The sequence below is a fragment of the Chrysochloris asiatica genome, unplaced genomic scaffold (assembly GCF_000296735.1).
Source record: "Chrysochloris asiatica unplaced genomic scaffold, ChrAsi1.0 scaffold00054, whole genome shotgun sequence".
In the NCBI taxonomy this organism is placed as follows: domain Eukaryota; kingdom Metazoa; phylum Chordata; class Mammalia; order Afrosoricida; family Chrysochloridae; genus Chrysochloris; species Chrysochloris asiatica.
Genome location: NW_006408572.1, coordinates 11,339,594 through 11,353,250, shown reverse-complemented (window position 1 = coordinate 11,353,250; position 13,657 = coordinate 11,339,594). Strand labels below are relative to the sequence as shown.

At 43.0% G+C, this 13,657-nt stretch overlaps 1 protein-coding gene across 1 annotated transcript in view; it reads left to right on the top strand.

Annotated features, from left to right (window-relative positions):
- Positions 1–13,657, top strand: part of STX8 (syntaxin 8) — a 246,211-nt gene that overhangs the window by 179,447 nt on the left and 53,107 nt on the right. The window contains exons 7-8 of the mRNA XM_006863506.1: positions 1,871–1,976; positions 5,645–5,672. Of these exons, the coding sequence (XP_006863568.1) occupies positions 1,871–1,976; positions 5,645–5,672 (134 nt within the window). The remainder of the gene's footprint in view (positions 1–1,870; positions 1,977–5,644; positions 5,673–13,657) is intronic.

The following is a 13,657-nucleotide window of genomic DNA, read 5'->3' as shown; positions in this document are numbered from 1 at the left end:
CTCTGTCTATCCTGCTAGGGCGCTGAGTCAGAATTGACAGCAGTGCATTTCGTTGGGTGATTGAAGGACTGCATGGCTCCTTTCAGATTTTGATCATTACACATAAAGCTGTTACTACAGCTTTATGAATATGTGTGTACAGGTTTTCATCTGAACTTAAGGTTTCAACTCAGCTGGATAAATACCTAGGAATGCAACTGCTAGATTTTATGATTGAGCTTTGCTTTGTTGTTGTTGTTAAGTACCGTGGAGTCGGTTCTGACTCATAGTGACCCTTCACAGGGTTTCCGAGGCCATAAATCTTTACAGGAACAGAAAGCCTCATCTTTCTCCCATGGAATTAGCTTTGTAAAAAAAAACTACCGAACTGCCTTTCCAAGTGGCTGTTCCATTTTGCATTCCCACCAACAGTGAATAATAAGGGTTCTTGTTGGTCCACATGTTTGCTAGTATGTAGTGTCATCGGGATTTTGGATTTTAGCCATTCTAGTAAGTATGTCCTTGTGGACAAAATATATATTTTGCTAAAGAAGACACACACATATATATTTTGTCCATTTATACAAAAAGGAGCTCTGGTAGCGTAGTGGTTACAAAGCAGGCTGTTAACTTCAAGGTCAGCAGTTTGAAACTACCAGCAGTTAGTTCCACAGGAGAAAGGAGGCTTTCTGCTCCCATAAAGATTTACAGCCTCGGAAATCCTAGGCAGGGTCGCTATGAGTCGGAACCGACTCCAAAGCATATAATCATCACTACCGCCATGAAAAATTCAGTTGTTTGGGGGTTTGTTCTGTTGGTTTTTCCTTATTGTTGAATTTTTAAATTTTATTTAAAGTTTTTATTGTGGATTGAGTAAAAGTTTACAGAGCAGATCATCAGTTTTACATTCCACAAATCATACACCTTGTTTCACTGCAATGATTATAATCCCCTCCATGTACCCTCAGTTACCAGCGTTTCTCTCTATTCACTTCAGCTTTTTTTTTTAAAACAGTCAGGCATATATAATAATTTACACCACAAAAGGACACATTCTGCAAGTTACTGTTGAATTTTGAGACTTCTGTCTATATTGTGAACACAAGCTCTTTGTCAGATAAGTGTTATGCACATATTTTCTCCCAGTCTCTAACTTTTCATTCTCTGATCAATATATCTTTGGCAGAGCAGAAGTTTAAAATTTTAACGAAGCCCAACTTACCAATTTTTCTTTTATGACTAGTTCTTTGATAGTGTTGTTAAGTGGTGCCATCGAGTCAGTTCCCTTATGCACAACAGATCGAAGTGCTGCCCAGTCCTCCGCCACGCTCACAATTACTTTTATTAATTTCTTGGTTGGTTAGATTTCACCATCAACTGATATTTTCAAGAAGGACCCAGGTGGTATTCCCTGAAGTCTTCTGCACTGTCTGTCTATTCAAGTAACCACAGGTGGACAGTTCAAAAACCCTCTGCTTTGCAAGAGAAAAATGAGTTTGTCTGCTCTCATCAAAATTGCAATTTCGAAAACCCTCTATAGGATTATCAACCACAATCGAGTTGATGGCAGTGGGTGGGTCTGCTGTTGCCTTTCCACTGGGAGACAGTTTGGCGGGACGTGCTTTCTTCTCCCTCGAATTTATTGACATCTCTCCTCTGTCACCTGAAATTGTGTTAAACCAGTTTCTTAGTTTTTGTTGCTGTTGTTATTGTTTTTTCTCATTCACTACTTTTCCTCTTCCTTTTTGAATTAGAATTGCCGTCGTCAAAGAATATGCGTGAGCTTGCACTTGCGAGAATTATTACTAGGGCTATAGCACAGCCGTATTGCTTCGATATGAACCGTAGCAGCTATAGAGTGGGAATCATGCATCTTTGTTTTCCTTCCCAGAGATCATCGACGACCTTACCAGCCTGGTGGAGAACACAGATGAGAAGCTACGCACTGAAACCAGGCGTGTGAATTTGGTGGACAGAAAGTTGACATCTTGTGGTAAGTCACAACTCTGCTTACAGTTCTACTTCTCTGATGGACTGTGGATTGGCTCTGCTTGAGTTTCCCTCGTCCTCGGGGGATCTGGTTGTGCTTCTGAAACGGATAGTCGTCTTGGCTGCAGCGTTGGCATTGCTAAAAGATGCTTCAATCTGGTTAAAAATGAAATGAAGTAGCATGATGCATTTTTTTTTTTTTTTTTAATTAAGAAGACTTTCTGTTTATGGACAATCCTAGTTTGGGAAATTGTGTGGCACTAAGAAAAGGACATCATGGTTGGTAAAGTAGAGGGTCAGAGGGTCGGCGAAAAAGAGGCAGACCCCCCAATGAGATGGGTTGGCACAGTGGCAGCAGCAATGAGCTCAAGTGTAGCAATGATTGTGAGGTTGGTGCAGGACCAGGCAGCGTTGTGTTCCATTGTGCAGAAGGGTGCACCCAGCAACAACAATGTCGGTGATTGGTGGTGGACCTTGTGGGTTTAAAGGTGATTCGCCTGCATCTGTGCCTTTGAATCACAAACATAACTGTTGAAGCTTGAGTTGCAGGCTAGTTAAGAGTCCAGGTTCTGGAGTTCAGTGGGGATCAAAGCCTACGTTTAGTAATGTGTTCTTTGACTAGTCACTCTACCTCCTGATAGTTCATGAGGGGGCCCTAATGGTGCATTGGATAAGCTCCTGACTGCTAACAAACCAAAATATGAACGGTTTACCAGAGAGAGATGTGATACGTTCCCCCATAAAGATGACACTCTTGGAAACGCAGCGGGAGCGTTCTCTGCCCTCTAGGTTCCTTGTGAATTGGAATATGGGCTGCATGGGAACTGGTTTGGATTTGCTTTGGATGCCAAGTTAAGAATCACGTGGAGTATTTGCTTAGAATTCTGATTGCCAGGTCCTCCTGGGCAGATTCCGACCGTGTCAATCTAGGGAGGTGTTTCTAGAGTCCTGGCAGTGTAACAGTCAGCAGTTCAAACCCACCAGCCGCTCTGTGGGAGAAAAAAACAAGTAGCCTGTTCCTATAAAGATTATAGTCTAGGACATTCCGTGGGGCAGCTCAGTGCTGTCTTACAGGGGTACTACAAGGGTGGTTATTAAAAGGAGTTCTGGTATGGTGCTGTAGGATAAGCACTAGACTGCTAACCACAAAGTTGGCAGTTCAAACCCAACAGCTGCTTTTTGGAAACCCCATACAGGGTTACTATGAGTCAGAATCGACTCAAGGACACTTAACACCAACAAATGACACACAGGCGGAGTTCAAGAGTATTCATTATTTAATAAGTTTGTTGTTGTTAAGGGCCCTCAAGTCGGTTCTGACCCACAGTGACCCCGTATAGGGTTTCCGAGGAACAACTGGTGAGGTTGAACCGCCGACCTTGAGGTTCAAACCGACTTTGCATTCCAGTGCATTAACCCACAGCCCCATGCTTGGAATCCATATAAAAATAAGTAAGTCTAGCAGTTCCAATGCGGGGATTTGTTATTTTGCAGACACTCTGGTGTAGATTTTTGTGAGGTTAAAATTGTTGCGTGCATGCAGTGCCCTGCCACAAAGGGCACTTAAGAGTAGTAGTAATAGCAGTGAGTGTTCTCTGGTGCTGCTCTCATGAAGGCGGGCCATGGTAAAGCTAACAGCTTTTCTCAAAGTAGAAATACAAGACGAATAGGAGAACTGAGCACATTAGCTTTGCCCAACGTTTAGCCCTTTCAAGACGAAAAGTATAATGGAATTTCCTTCTCTGTTCAGTTTTAGAATAAGGGTCAGTTGAGATGTGCAGCTGAAGAAATATTGCCTTCCTTGCCACCCATGCTCATTGGATGAAACTGAAAACTCTAGAACAATAGGGTGGGTGGAGATCAGGGAATCGTCTCATCTGGAGCTGTGGGGGCACAAGAATCTTGAGGGGTTTTCCTGTTTGCCCTTACCACCTGATTCTGTATCCCCTACCCCTAGAGAATCTCGTCCTTCTGTTAGCAACCCACTCCATCCTGTTTCTCTTCCAGTAGCCATGTGTCCATTTCTGCTTTCCTGGAAGAATCAAAGCCACCCCGATTTTGCTTTGCCAATCTTCTCACACAAGTTCTGTCTACAGGAACTTTGTTGTTCACACTGGATGGTAAAACTTTGGAGGCAGAGATATGGGTTAACTGCCTCCACTGCCTCTTACTATCTCTGGGTCTTGTATAAACAATCTTGCTAAGTCTTCGTTTCTTCAGCTGGAATAAAGATGGCTACCCTGAGAGTCAAAATTAAATTATATAGATACATAATGTGCCTAACACTAACACAAAAGAGGAAGAGCCCCAGTGAAGTGGATTGGCACCATAGCAGCAACAATGGCGCAAGACGAGGCAGGGCTTGTTCTGCTGTGCATGGCCTCGTGCTTTTCTGTATGTTTGTGGAAAATTGTGAGCAAGCAGCAGAGGAGGGTGTAGGGATGGTGGAGGATGTGGGCTCAAACCCAACTCCACCACTCACCAGCCAGGGGATCTCAGTAAAGTCACATAACTACCCTTACCTTATTGATTTCCCCCATCTGTGAAATGGACATAATGCATCTGTACTTCAGAGAGTGATTGTGAGGAATAAAAATCTCATGGAAAAATTCCATTATCTTTTCATTCCATTTTTCCAGAAAAGATCACTTTGAACAGTGTTTATGAGCAAGTATATCTTTTATTAGGACATGTGTCAAGTAGGGAGGGGCTTCACAGTTAAGTGAAACTTCCCTGAGGCCTCCTTCATGTGTGAAGCAATCATGTTACTACCGATTTGGAATGGTTATCTTTATTGATGTAATAATGATTTTTCAGAATATTTGCAATGTAGTGTCCATCAGCAACATTTCTTTTAATGGAAATACTTTAGGGAGAGAGTCTCTTATCTCTTGAGTTGTTTTTTTCTAAAATTTCCTTACCAGATTCACCAATCAAAAAAAAAAAAAAAAAAAACCTAGGGAAATTTTCAGTTACACACATACATTTGCTGATACGGAATGCTACTTCTTGCACATTGTTGATATTTCAGGCTGTGCCCTCTAAGGCTCTTGTTGTTGTTACGTATGGTGGAGTAGGTTCCAACTCAGCGACCCCGTACAGGGTTTCCAAGGCTGTAAATCTTTACAGGAGCAGAAAGCCTCATCTTTTCTCCCACGGAACAGCTGGGAGTTTCGAACTGCCGACCTTGAGGTTAGCATCCTGATTCGTAACCACTATGCTACCAGAACACCTTCTAAGGCTCTTAGAAGATCAGATTTATATGTATGACACCCAACAGGTTCCTTAAATCTTCAGCTGATCAGTATTAAACCGATGAACACCAGGCATACTGTGGGATTTCCTGAGCAGGTCCAGCAGCCCTTGACAAACTTAGACTGATGACTGTTTTGCTCCCAGCCTGTAAACTCTTAGGTACTTTCCTGTCCTCTTTCTTTATCTGATAAAGCCCATCCAAAGGCAGGAGTCAGGGACTTCACAGCCTGAGCAAGCAAGCAAAGAGGGGAGTAGGATGGGAGTGGAATTTAGTGCCCCCCCCCAATTGGAAAGTGTGATAGATCCTTAACACATTAAGCTGGGACCCCAGAGAGCCACACCTTCAGGGTAACAGTGAGCCCAAACTAAACGCTCCTCCTTTTCCCCAGCTCTTGAAGATCGTCACAGACTTGGCACTGAGCAGAATGTTGTTATTGTTGTTGTTAAATGCTGTGAAGTCAGTTCTCACTCATAGTAACCCTGGTGGGTTTGACCCACCAACCTTGTAGTTAGCAGAATAGAAGAAAAAGGAGCAGAGAAAATATGGTTCCAGACAAGTTGTGGTGACAGAAAGCCCCTCCCAGGGACCTGTGCCTTGTTCAGACATACCCAGGGTGGGTTAGGAAGCCTCATATCCTGAATTTGGTTTGAGGGGGTCTTGCCTGTTTTAGTTCCAGATGCCTGGCAGCAAAAGCAAATGAAATCCCATTCTCGGGAAGGCTTATTTGTTTGAGGTCTCTAGGAACCAGCCCCAAGTAGTGTTTTTTAAGGCAATGACCAGCACACAGTCAAAGATAATCTAGCATACATGGAAAGAGGTCAACAGACCATGGAAACCAATCTATATTGACCTGGAACATTAAGATGATCTGACACAGATTATAAAATCAATGATGCTTATTATATGGCAATGAATAAATGACAAGCTTGAACGTATCTTCAGAGGGAAAAAACCCAACCAACTGCCATCAAGCCCATTCCAACTCGTAGTGACCCAATAAAAAGTAACCAAGCACATTGGAAGCAGTAATTGTTACAGAGAGCATGTCGGAATGAAAAATCGCTGACACTTAAGTCTCAGTGGACATATTTACCCACAGTGGTAGGGAGAATCAACCACAGGACAGATCAGGAAAAAAAATTTAAATACCATATTCCCTTTCCATAAATGTTAACATTGAAAAAAAAAAAAAAAAAAAGATACTCAAATGCCACGCAAGGTAAATTAAGACCGTAATAAGAAGGGCATTTGGGAGTCAGAGATAAGGCCAAGAACTTTGAGACCTAACAAAGAGTTGAATACCTGCTCTGCCCAAATTCAAGTCCAGATTGATCATTTTCTACTTAAACACACACACACAAAAAATTGCAAACAAGATCTGTTTTAACTATATGTTGTTGTTGTTGTTAAGTGCCGTCGAGTCGGGTCCGACCCATAGCGACCCCGTACAGGGTTTCCGAGGGTGTAAATCCTTACGGGAGTAGAAACTATATAGACGGTATGGAATTAAGTGGGAATTCAAGTGTAACTCTGTTACTGTTCACATGACACTCTATTACTGTTTAACTCAAGGACTGGTGGGAGTTACGCATAGCAGGCAGTAAGTACATCATCATTTTCCTCAAAGGGGTGCAAAAACAGATTGTGAACCATGAAATGGGCTTTTGTTTCCCTCCCCTCAGCATTTCTTCCTTGCTTGTCTGATAGATCACAAATAGATGCTTTCACAGTGAGGACATTTCTAGTTATAAATACAGACCAAATTACAACGGGCCACACACATGCACACACACACACACGCACACACACGCACACGAAGGGCCCGATGATGAATTTGTTTATTCAGTTGTTAACAAAGGATTCAAGCACTGCTTTGTGGACCTTTCACTCAGGCTGAGCCCGCACTTTAAACATTTTAGCCATCTTTGCGTGGTACCCTCTACCCCTGTTTTTCTTCTCCCTTTCCCTATCCTCATTGGTCCTATCAGATAGAAAATCATATATTTGTTTCCCCCTTAGACTGATATTTTCTCAACTGGCACCGATCATGTCTTTTCTGGTCAGTGACTTGTACTGAGGGCACTTGTGTAAAGGCAGGATGTGGAACTTGTAATTGCAGTTTAAATATTCAGTGTGCCTCATCCTCATTAGAATTCAAAATAGAGCCTTGTCTGAGTCTGACTGAGGGAGCTGATTGTGAAAGGCCAGACGAAGAATTCTGAATAACCTGGGTTGAAGGGCAGTACTGCTTCTCAGCATATTGACTATTACGTAATGTTGTCTAAGCATATGTATTGTGATTGTAGCAAAGTTTCAGTTTCGGTGACGTGGTTGGAAATAAGCTCAATTGACCCAGCATGAACACTCTCGTAGCCTAGAACCATCGAATCTGCCTTTCAGCTCATCACAAGGTCAGTCCTCATAGTGTGAGAGGCAGAGAAGGCAGGACGTAGGCCCATGGGTGTGGAGCCACCTTGGTTCAGACCTTGGGCTCTCCCACTTAACACCCTGCTGACTTGGAGACGTTGTTGTCCTCTCTAATTCTGCTTCCTGCTTTATGAAATGAGAAGAGTGATGGCAAGTACACATGGTTATTTTGTGGATTCAATGAGAAAATGTAGGGAAACATAGTGGCTGGTACAGTGAGTCCTAAATTAATGTCAACTGTGTGGAAACACCACCACCCTTCTGACAGTTTGTCATCCTGCGGTGACTTGAGCGTTGTTGTGCCGCTGGAAACCATGCCAACGGTGTTTTTAAATACCAGCAGAGTCACCCATGGTGGACAAGTTTCAGCAGAACTTCCAGATAAAATGGACTGGGAGAAAGGCCTCTGGTCTACTTCTGAAAATAAGCAGGTGAAACCCTAGTGAATCACAACCAGAGGTTTAGTCCAATAGAGTGTGCTGGAAGATGAGGCCCCTAGGGTAGAAGGTTCTCAAAAATCCACAGTGGATGCCCACATAGCAGGGCCAATCAAGATGTTAGAGAGCTGGGCAACCTTTAGTTCTCTTGTACATGGGGGTGGTGGGAGCCACAGCCAATTCAACATCAACTCACAGATTTAAATGGATGGCTGAATGAGTTGCCTCCTCCCTAGACTTTTAACTCTGAAGCCGGCATGTTATTCTTGTTAAGTACCACTGAGCTAGTTCCAACTGGTAGCAACCCTATATACGGTTTCCAAGGAGTGTCTGGTGTGTTTGAACTGCCAACCTTATGGTCCAGTGCTAATCCTACAGCACCACATAGAGGGCTTTTCAGGAGAATGGAGATGACCTGAATAAATAATGTACTCTGAAGGGAGTTGTGCTGTGACACCATGATAAGCACCCGACTACTGACCACAAGGTTGCCAGTTCAAATCCACCAGCCGTTCCTCAGAAACCCTATACAGGGTTGCAATGAGTTGGAACCTACTTGACAACCCACAACGGCATTCGGAAGCTAAGAAGTTAGCATCATAATTTCATTAGACATGAGATTGGTTTTTGTTTTGTTTTTTCCCCCCAAATAAACTGAAATGTAGAATTTCTTGGCTGAAGTCCACTATCTGTTATGCAACTTTTCTGCGGCACTCAACATGCTTTTTCTTGTTAGCTCTTTTGCATGTTAAACCCCAAGCTGTCAGGTCGTTTATTTGACTCTGATCCTAGACACTCTTTAGGAGTCCCAGTGTGGCACCGTAGAATAAGCACTGAACTGCTAACCACAAAGTCAATGGCTCAAACCCATCAACCGATCCTTGGAAACCCTAATCAGGGTCGCTATGAGTCGGAACTGACTCAATAGCACTTAAAAACAACAACAAGAAACTCTTTAGTCCTTCAAAGAATTGTTTTAAAAAACCATAGTACCACGAACACTAGTAATCTAGAACAAAAGAATAACTGTGGACTTTTAAAACTTTATCTCTTAATGTTTATCAAGAATTTTTTTTTTTTTTGACTGCCTTTTGTTAAAATTTCCTTCTCTTATCCTTTGCTGAGATAATCTACTTGTTAAATTCTTCAGCTTCCCCCTTTTTGGGGAAACTTTCCTGTGGATTGAGTGAGGTTTTACAGAGCAGATCATCGGTTTTCACGTTCAACAAATGGTAGACTTTGTTTCATCTCAGTGTTTTCAAGTCCCTCTCCCTTCTTCTTTACCTGCATAGTGACTTGCTCTAAAGTGGTCTTGAGTGGCTCAGACAGGTGGCACTGTAGGACAAGCACTGGACTGCCGTTCCATGGGAGAAAGTTTCTGCTCCTATAAATATTTACAGCTTTGGAAACCCTACATAAAGTCAATCTGAGTCAGAGTGGACTTGGCAACACACAATAACAACTACAAAGATTTGCAGCCTAGGGAACCCTATACAGGGTTAACATGACTTAGAATGGACTCACTGGCAGTAGGTTTGGGGTTTTTGTTTTGTTTTGTTTTGTTTTGTTTTTCCGGTTACTAGCCCAAGGAGAGTCTTGTGGAGCTGTAGGATAAGCACTGGACTGCTAACCACAGGTCAGCAGCTCAAACCCACCAGTCATTCCTCAGAAACCTTATTACAGGGTCTCTATGAGTTAGAACTGAGCCAACGGCACTTAACAGCAATATGATTAAGTGCCCTCAAGTCCATTTTGACTCATAGTGAACCTGTATAGAGTTTCTGAGGAGTAGCTGATGAGTTTGAACTGCCGACCTTATGGTTCAAAGGGTTAATCTTGCGGCCCAGTGCTTATCCTACAGCACCATACCAGGATGCCAGTGTACATGTTGTGGCTGCTAAGTGCCATGGAGTCAGTTCCGACTCACAGTGACCCTGTATAAGGTTTCTGAGGAGCAGCTGGTGAGCTTGAAACACTGACTTTGTGGATCAAACTGACCTTGTAGTCCAGTACATTAACCCGCTGGGCCACACCAGGATTTCTATATATAAATATAGTTGGAACTGACTCAATATATGTAGTGAGCTCACCTAAGCGACTCTGCAGTCCAGCGCATTAACCCACAGTGCCACACCAGGACACTCTACTTACACATTTTTCTGTTGTTGTTGTTGTTGTTAAGTGCTGTTGAATCGGTTCTGACTCATAGCAACCCCGTATTATAGGGTTTCCAAGGCTGTAATGTTTGCAGGAGCAGAAAGCCTCATCGTTTTCCCATGGAGTGGCTGGTGGGATTGAACTTCCAACCTCATGGTTCACAGTCTAGTACTTATCATATGGAGCTACCATGTTCCCCTGTCATTTTTTGTCTCTGTTTTTTTCTTCTTCTGTGTCGTCTCCATTGAGGACAACAGTTAGGTCTCAAACTTGTGCCCTTTGTTTCCTGAAGCCACTTCCCCTACTCGCTGGGATGGTTTCACCTATGCCCTCTCCCGACTTTTAGTATCTGTGCTTTATCTGAGGACAGTCCCCAGCATCCTGTCACTCTCTGCATGTTTTCCACTCCTAGACATGCTTCCTATTTTTCCAGGTTCAAACCTCTCTTCATTCCTTCAGATGCCCTCTGGGACTAGACAGAAACCTTTAAGAATGAAGCAGGCAACTGTGATTCTCTCCAGAGGCAAACGAGACAGTAAGCAGCAGGTTTTTGCCAAGTGGGAATGCAGAGCTAGAAATGCCAGATGATCTGGATTTTGTTGTTGTATTTTAAGAGAAGTCTGAAATCTGGGTCTCTAAGTAAAATCTTCCAGACTTTTAGTGTTGATCATAAGTTCATATTTAAAAATAATAATATACCACGTGGGACAAATGAAAACACGTTGTGTGGTGTACTATTTTGGGACTGCCGTTTCACATCTGTTGTGCACAGGGTCGCTATGAGTCAGAACTGACTCCACAGCACCTAACAACATTTCACATCTACCTTATCAGTCCCTAGGCCTGTTTGTTCTCTCTCTAAAATCTCTCTTCTTCCCTCTTCATTACTTGGTTTTCTCACCACCCATTTCTGTTCCTTGTCACATTCATGTGACCATTAAAAATGAATATGAGAGAGAGTGGAACCCTCACTTATTGCTGGTGGGGATGTAAAATGGCTTCAACCACTATGGAAAACGTGTTGGCAGTCTCAAGAAGTTAAACATAGAATTACCATGTTGTTGTTATTAAGTGTCGTCAAGTGGATTTCGACTCATAGCAACCCTCTATAGGGTTTCTGAGGAGCGGCTGGTAAGTTTGAACCACCGACCTTGCAGTTCAAACCAACTTTGTGGTCCAGTGCTTATGCTACAGTACCACACCAAGACTCCAGTTCCACCCCTAGACATGACATACACTAAAAGGTCTTGAAAACAGGGATTCAAACAGATTCTTATACACCAATGTTTATTGCAGCTTCATTCACAATAGCTGAAAGGTAGAACCACCTGAAATGCCTGTCAGCTGATGAGTGGATAAATACAATGTAATATACACGGGTCTGTTTGACTCAGCCATAAAGAGAAATCAAGTTCTGATACACGCTACAACATGGATGAACCTTGCAAACATTATGTTAGGTGAAATAAGTCAAACACAGAAAGACAAATATTGTCTGATTCCACTTTCATGTAATATCTAGAATAGGCAAATGTATAGAGACAAAAAGTAGATTGGTGGTTATCAGGGACCAGCAGTAGGTAGCATGAAGAGTTAATGATTAAGGGGCATTGAATTTCTGTTTGGAGTGATTTAAAAAGGTTGTGGCAACAAATAGTGGTGCTGATTATACTATTGTGACTATTCAGTGATTAATGTCACTGAATTACACACTTAAAAATGATTAAAATGACAAATCTTGTGTTATGTATGTCTTACCACAATAAGAAAACTACCTGATATAAGACATCTATTTACTGGCACAGAAAAATGTGCATGCTGGTCATTTTAATCCTATTTCTAATGCCTCTGTTGTTGCTGAGTGCCGTCCGTCGAGTTGGCTCACACTCGTAGCGACCCCGTATGGGGTTTCCGAGGAGTAGTTGATGGGTTTGAACTGCCAATGTTGTGGTTAGCAGTCCAATGCTGATCCTACAGCGCCACACCAGGAGTCCATAACAACTGTGACCCCCATTTTATGGGTTTATAAAACAGGTCCCTCTCCTTAAGGTGCTGTTATTACTTAAACATGCCCTTTGCAATAGATTTAAAATGACTTCCCCTGCTAGCCATATCTGGAATCTCTTAGAAAAATGGCATTTTCCCCATCATGAAGATAATAAATACTAAGTGTTGCTGTTAGCTGTTGGATCATTTCCCCACCTCCTGACACAATGGGATCAGACCACTGTGGTCCATAGGGTTTTTATTGGCTGATTTTCCGAAGTCAGTTTCCAGGCCTTTTTAGTGTCGAAGCTCCACTGAAACCTATTCATCACCATGTTGTTGTTGTTGTGTGCCGTTGAGTCGCTTCTAACTCATAGCGACACTGTATAGGGTTTCTAAGAGTGGCTGGTGGTTTCAAACTGCTGACCTGTTACCAGTCCAGTGCTGATCCTACAGTGCCATACTTGTTGTTGTTGTGATGTGCCGTGGAGTCGGTTCCGACCCATAGCGACCCTGTACAGGGTTTCCGAGGCTGTAAATCTTTATGGGAGCAGAAAGCCTCATCTTTCTCCTGCGGAGCAGCCGGTAGTTTCGAACTGTTGACCTTGCGGTTTGCAGCCCGATTTGTAACCACTACGCTACCACTACCCGAGCTCCTCACAGTGCCATACTAGGGTTGGTTTCATCATCATAGCAACACAAGCCCCACTGACATATGAATGGTGGCTGCACAGAAGGTGAATCAAACCCAGGTTTCCCACAGGCAAGGTGAGAATTCTACCACCTAACACCACCGCCCCCAGATGTTGTTGTGAAGGGCTGTTGAGTTGGTTCTGACTCATAGAGACACTATATAAGGTTTCCAAAGAGAGGCTGGTGAGCTTGAACTGCTGACCTTGTGGTTCAAACCGACCTTGCAGTACAGTGCTTGTCCTACAGTGCCACACCAAGATTGTTGTTGTTGTGAAGTGCCATCGAGTTGGTTCCAACCCATAGTGACCCTGTGTAAGGTTTCCAAGGAGCAGCTGGTGAGTTCAAACTTCTAACCTTACAGTTCAAATGACTTTCCAGTGTGGCACATTAACCCACAGTGCCACACAAATGATTTGCCCCACCAGGATGCTAAGGAGTAAAACTATATACTACTTGTGTAATACAAGAGAATACACAGATGATTGTTTTGGAATTACTTTGTTTTCATGTCAGGAGATACATGTTATATATAACACATGGACCTCCCACCTCCTGTGGGTACACTCCTGTACCCCATGACTCCTCGTGAAGTGTGTATAATGCACATGTTAAAGCTCTGTAGTCAGATTATCTTTGGTATGTGACCCCATTTCTGTTGTCTGCTCTGAGTTTTTACTGGGGATACCTTGTTTTTCTGCTGACAGCATTGACTTGAGGAGCGAGAATAAGAGTG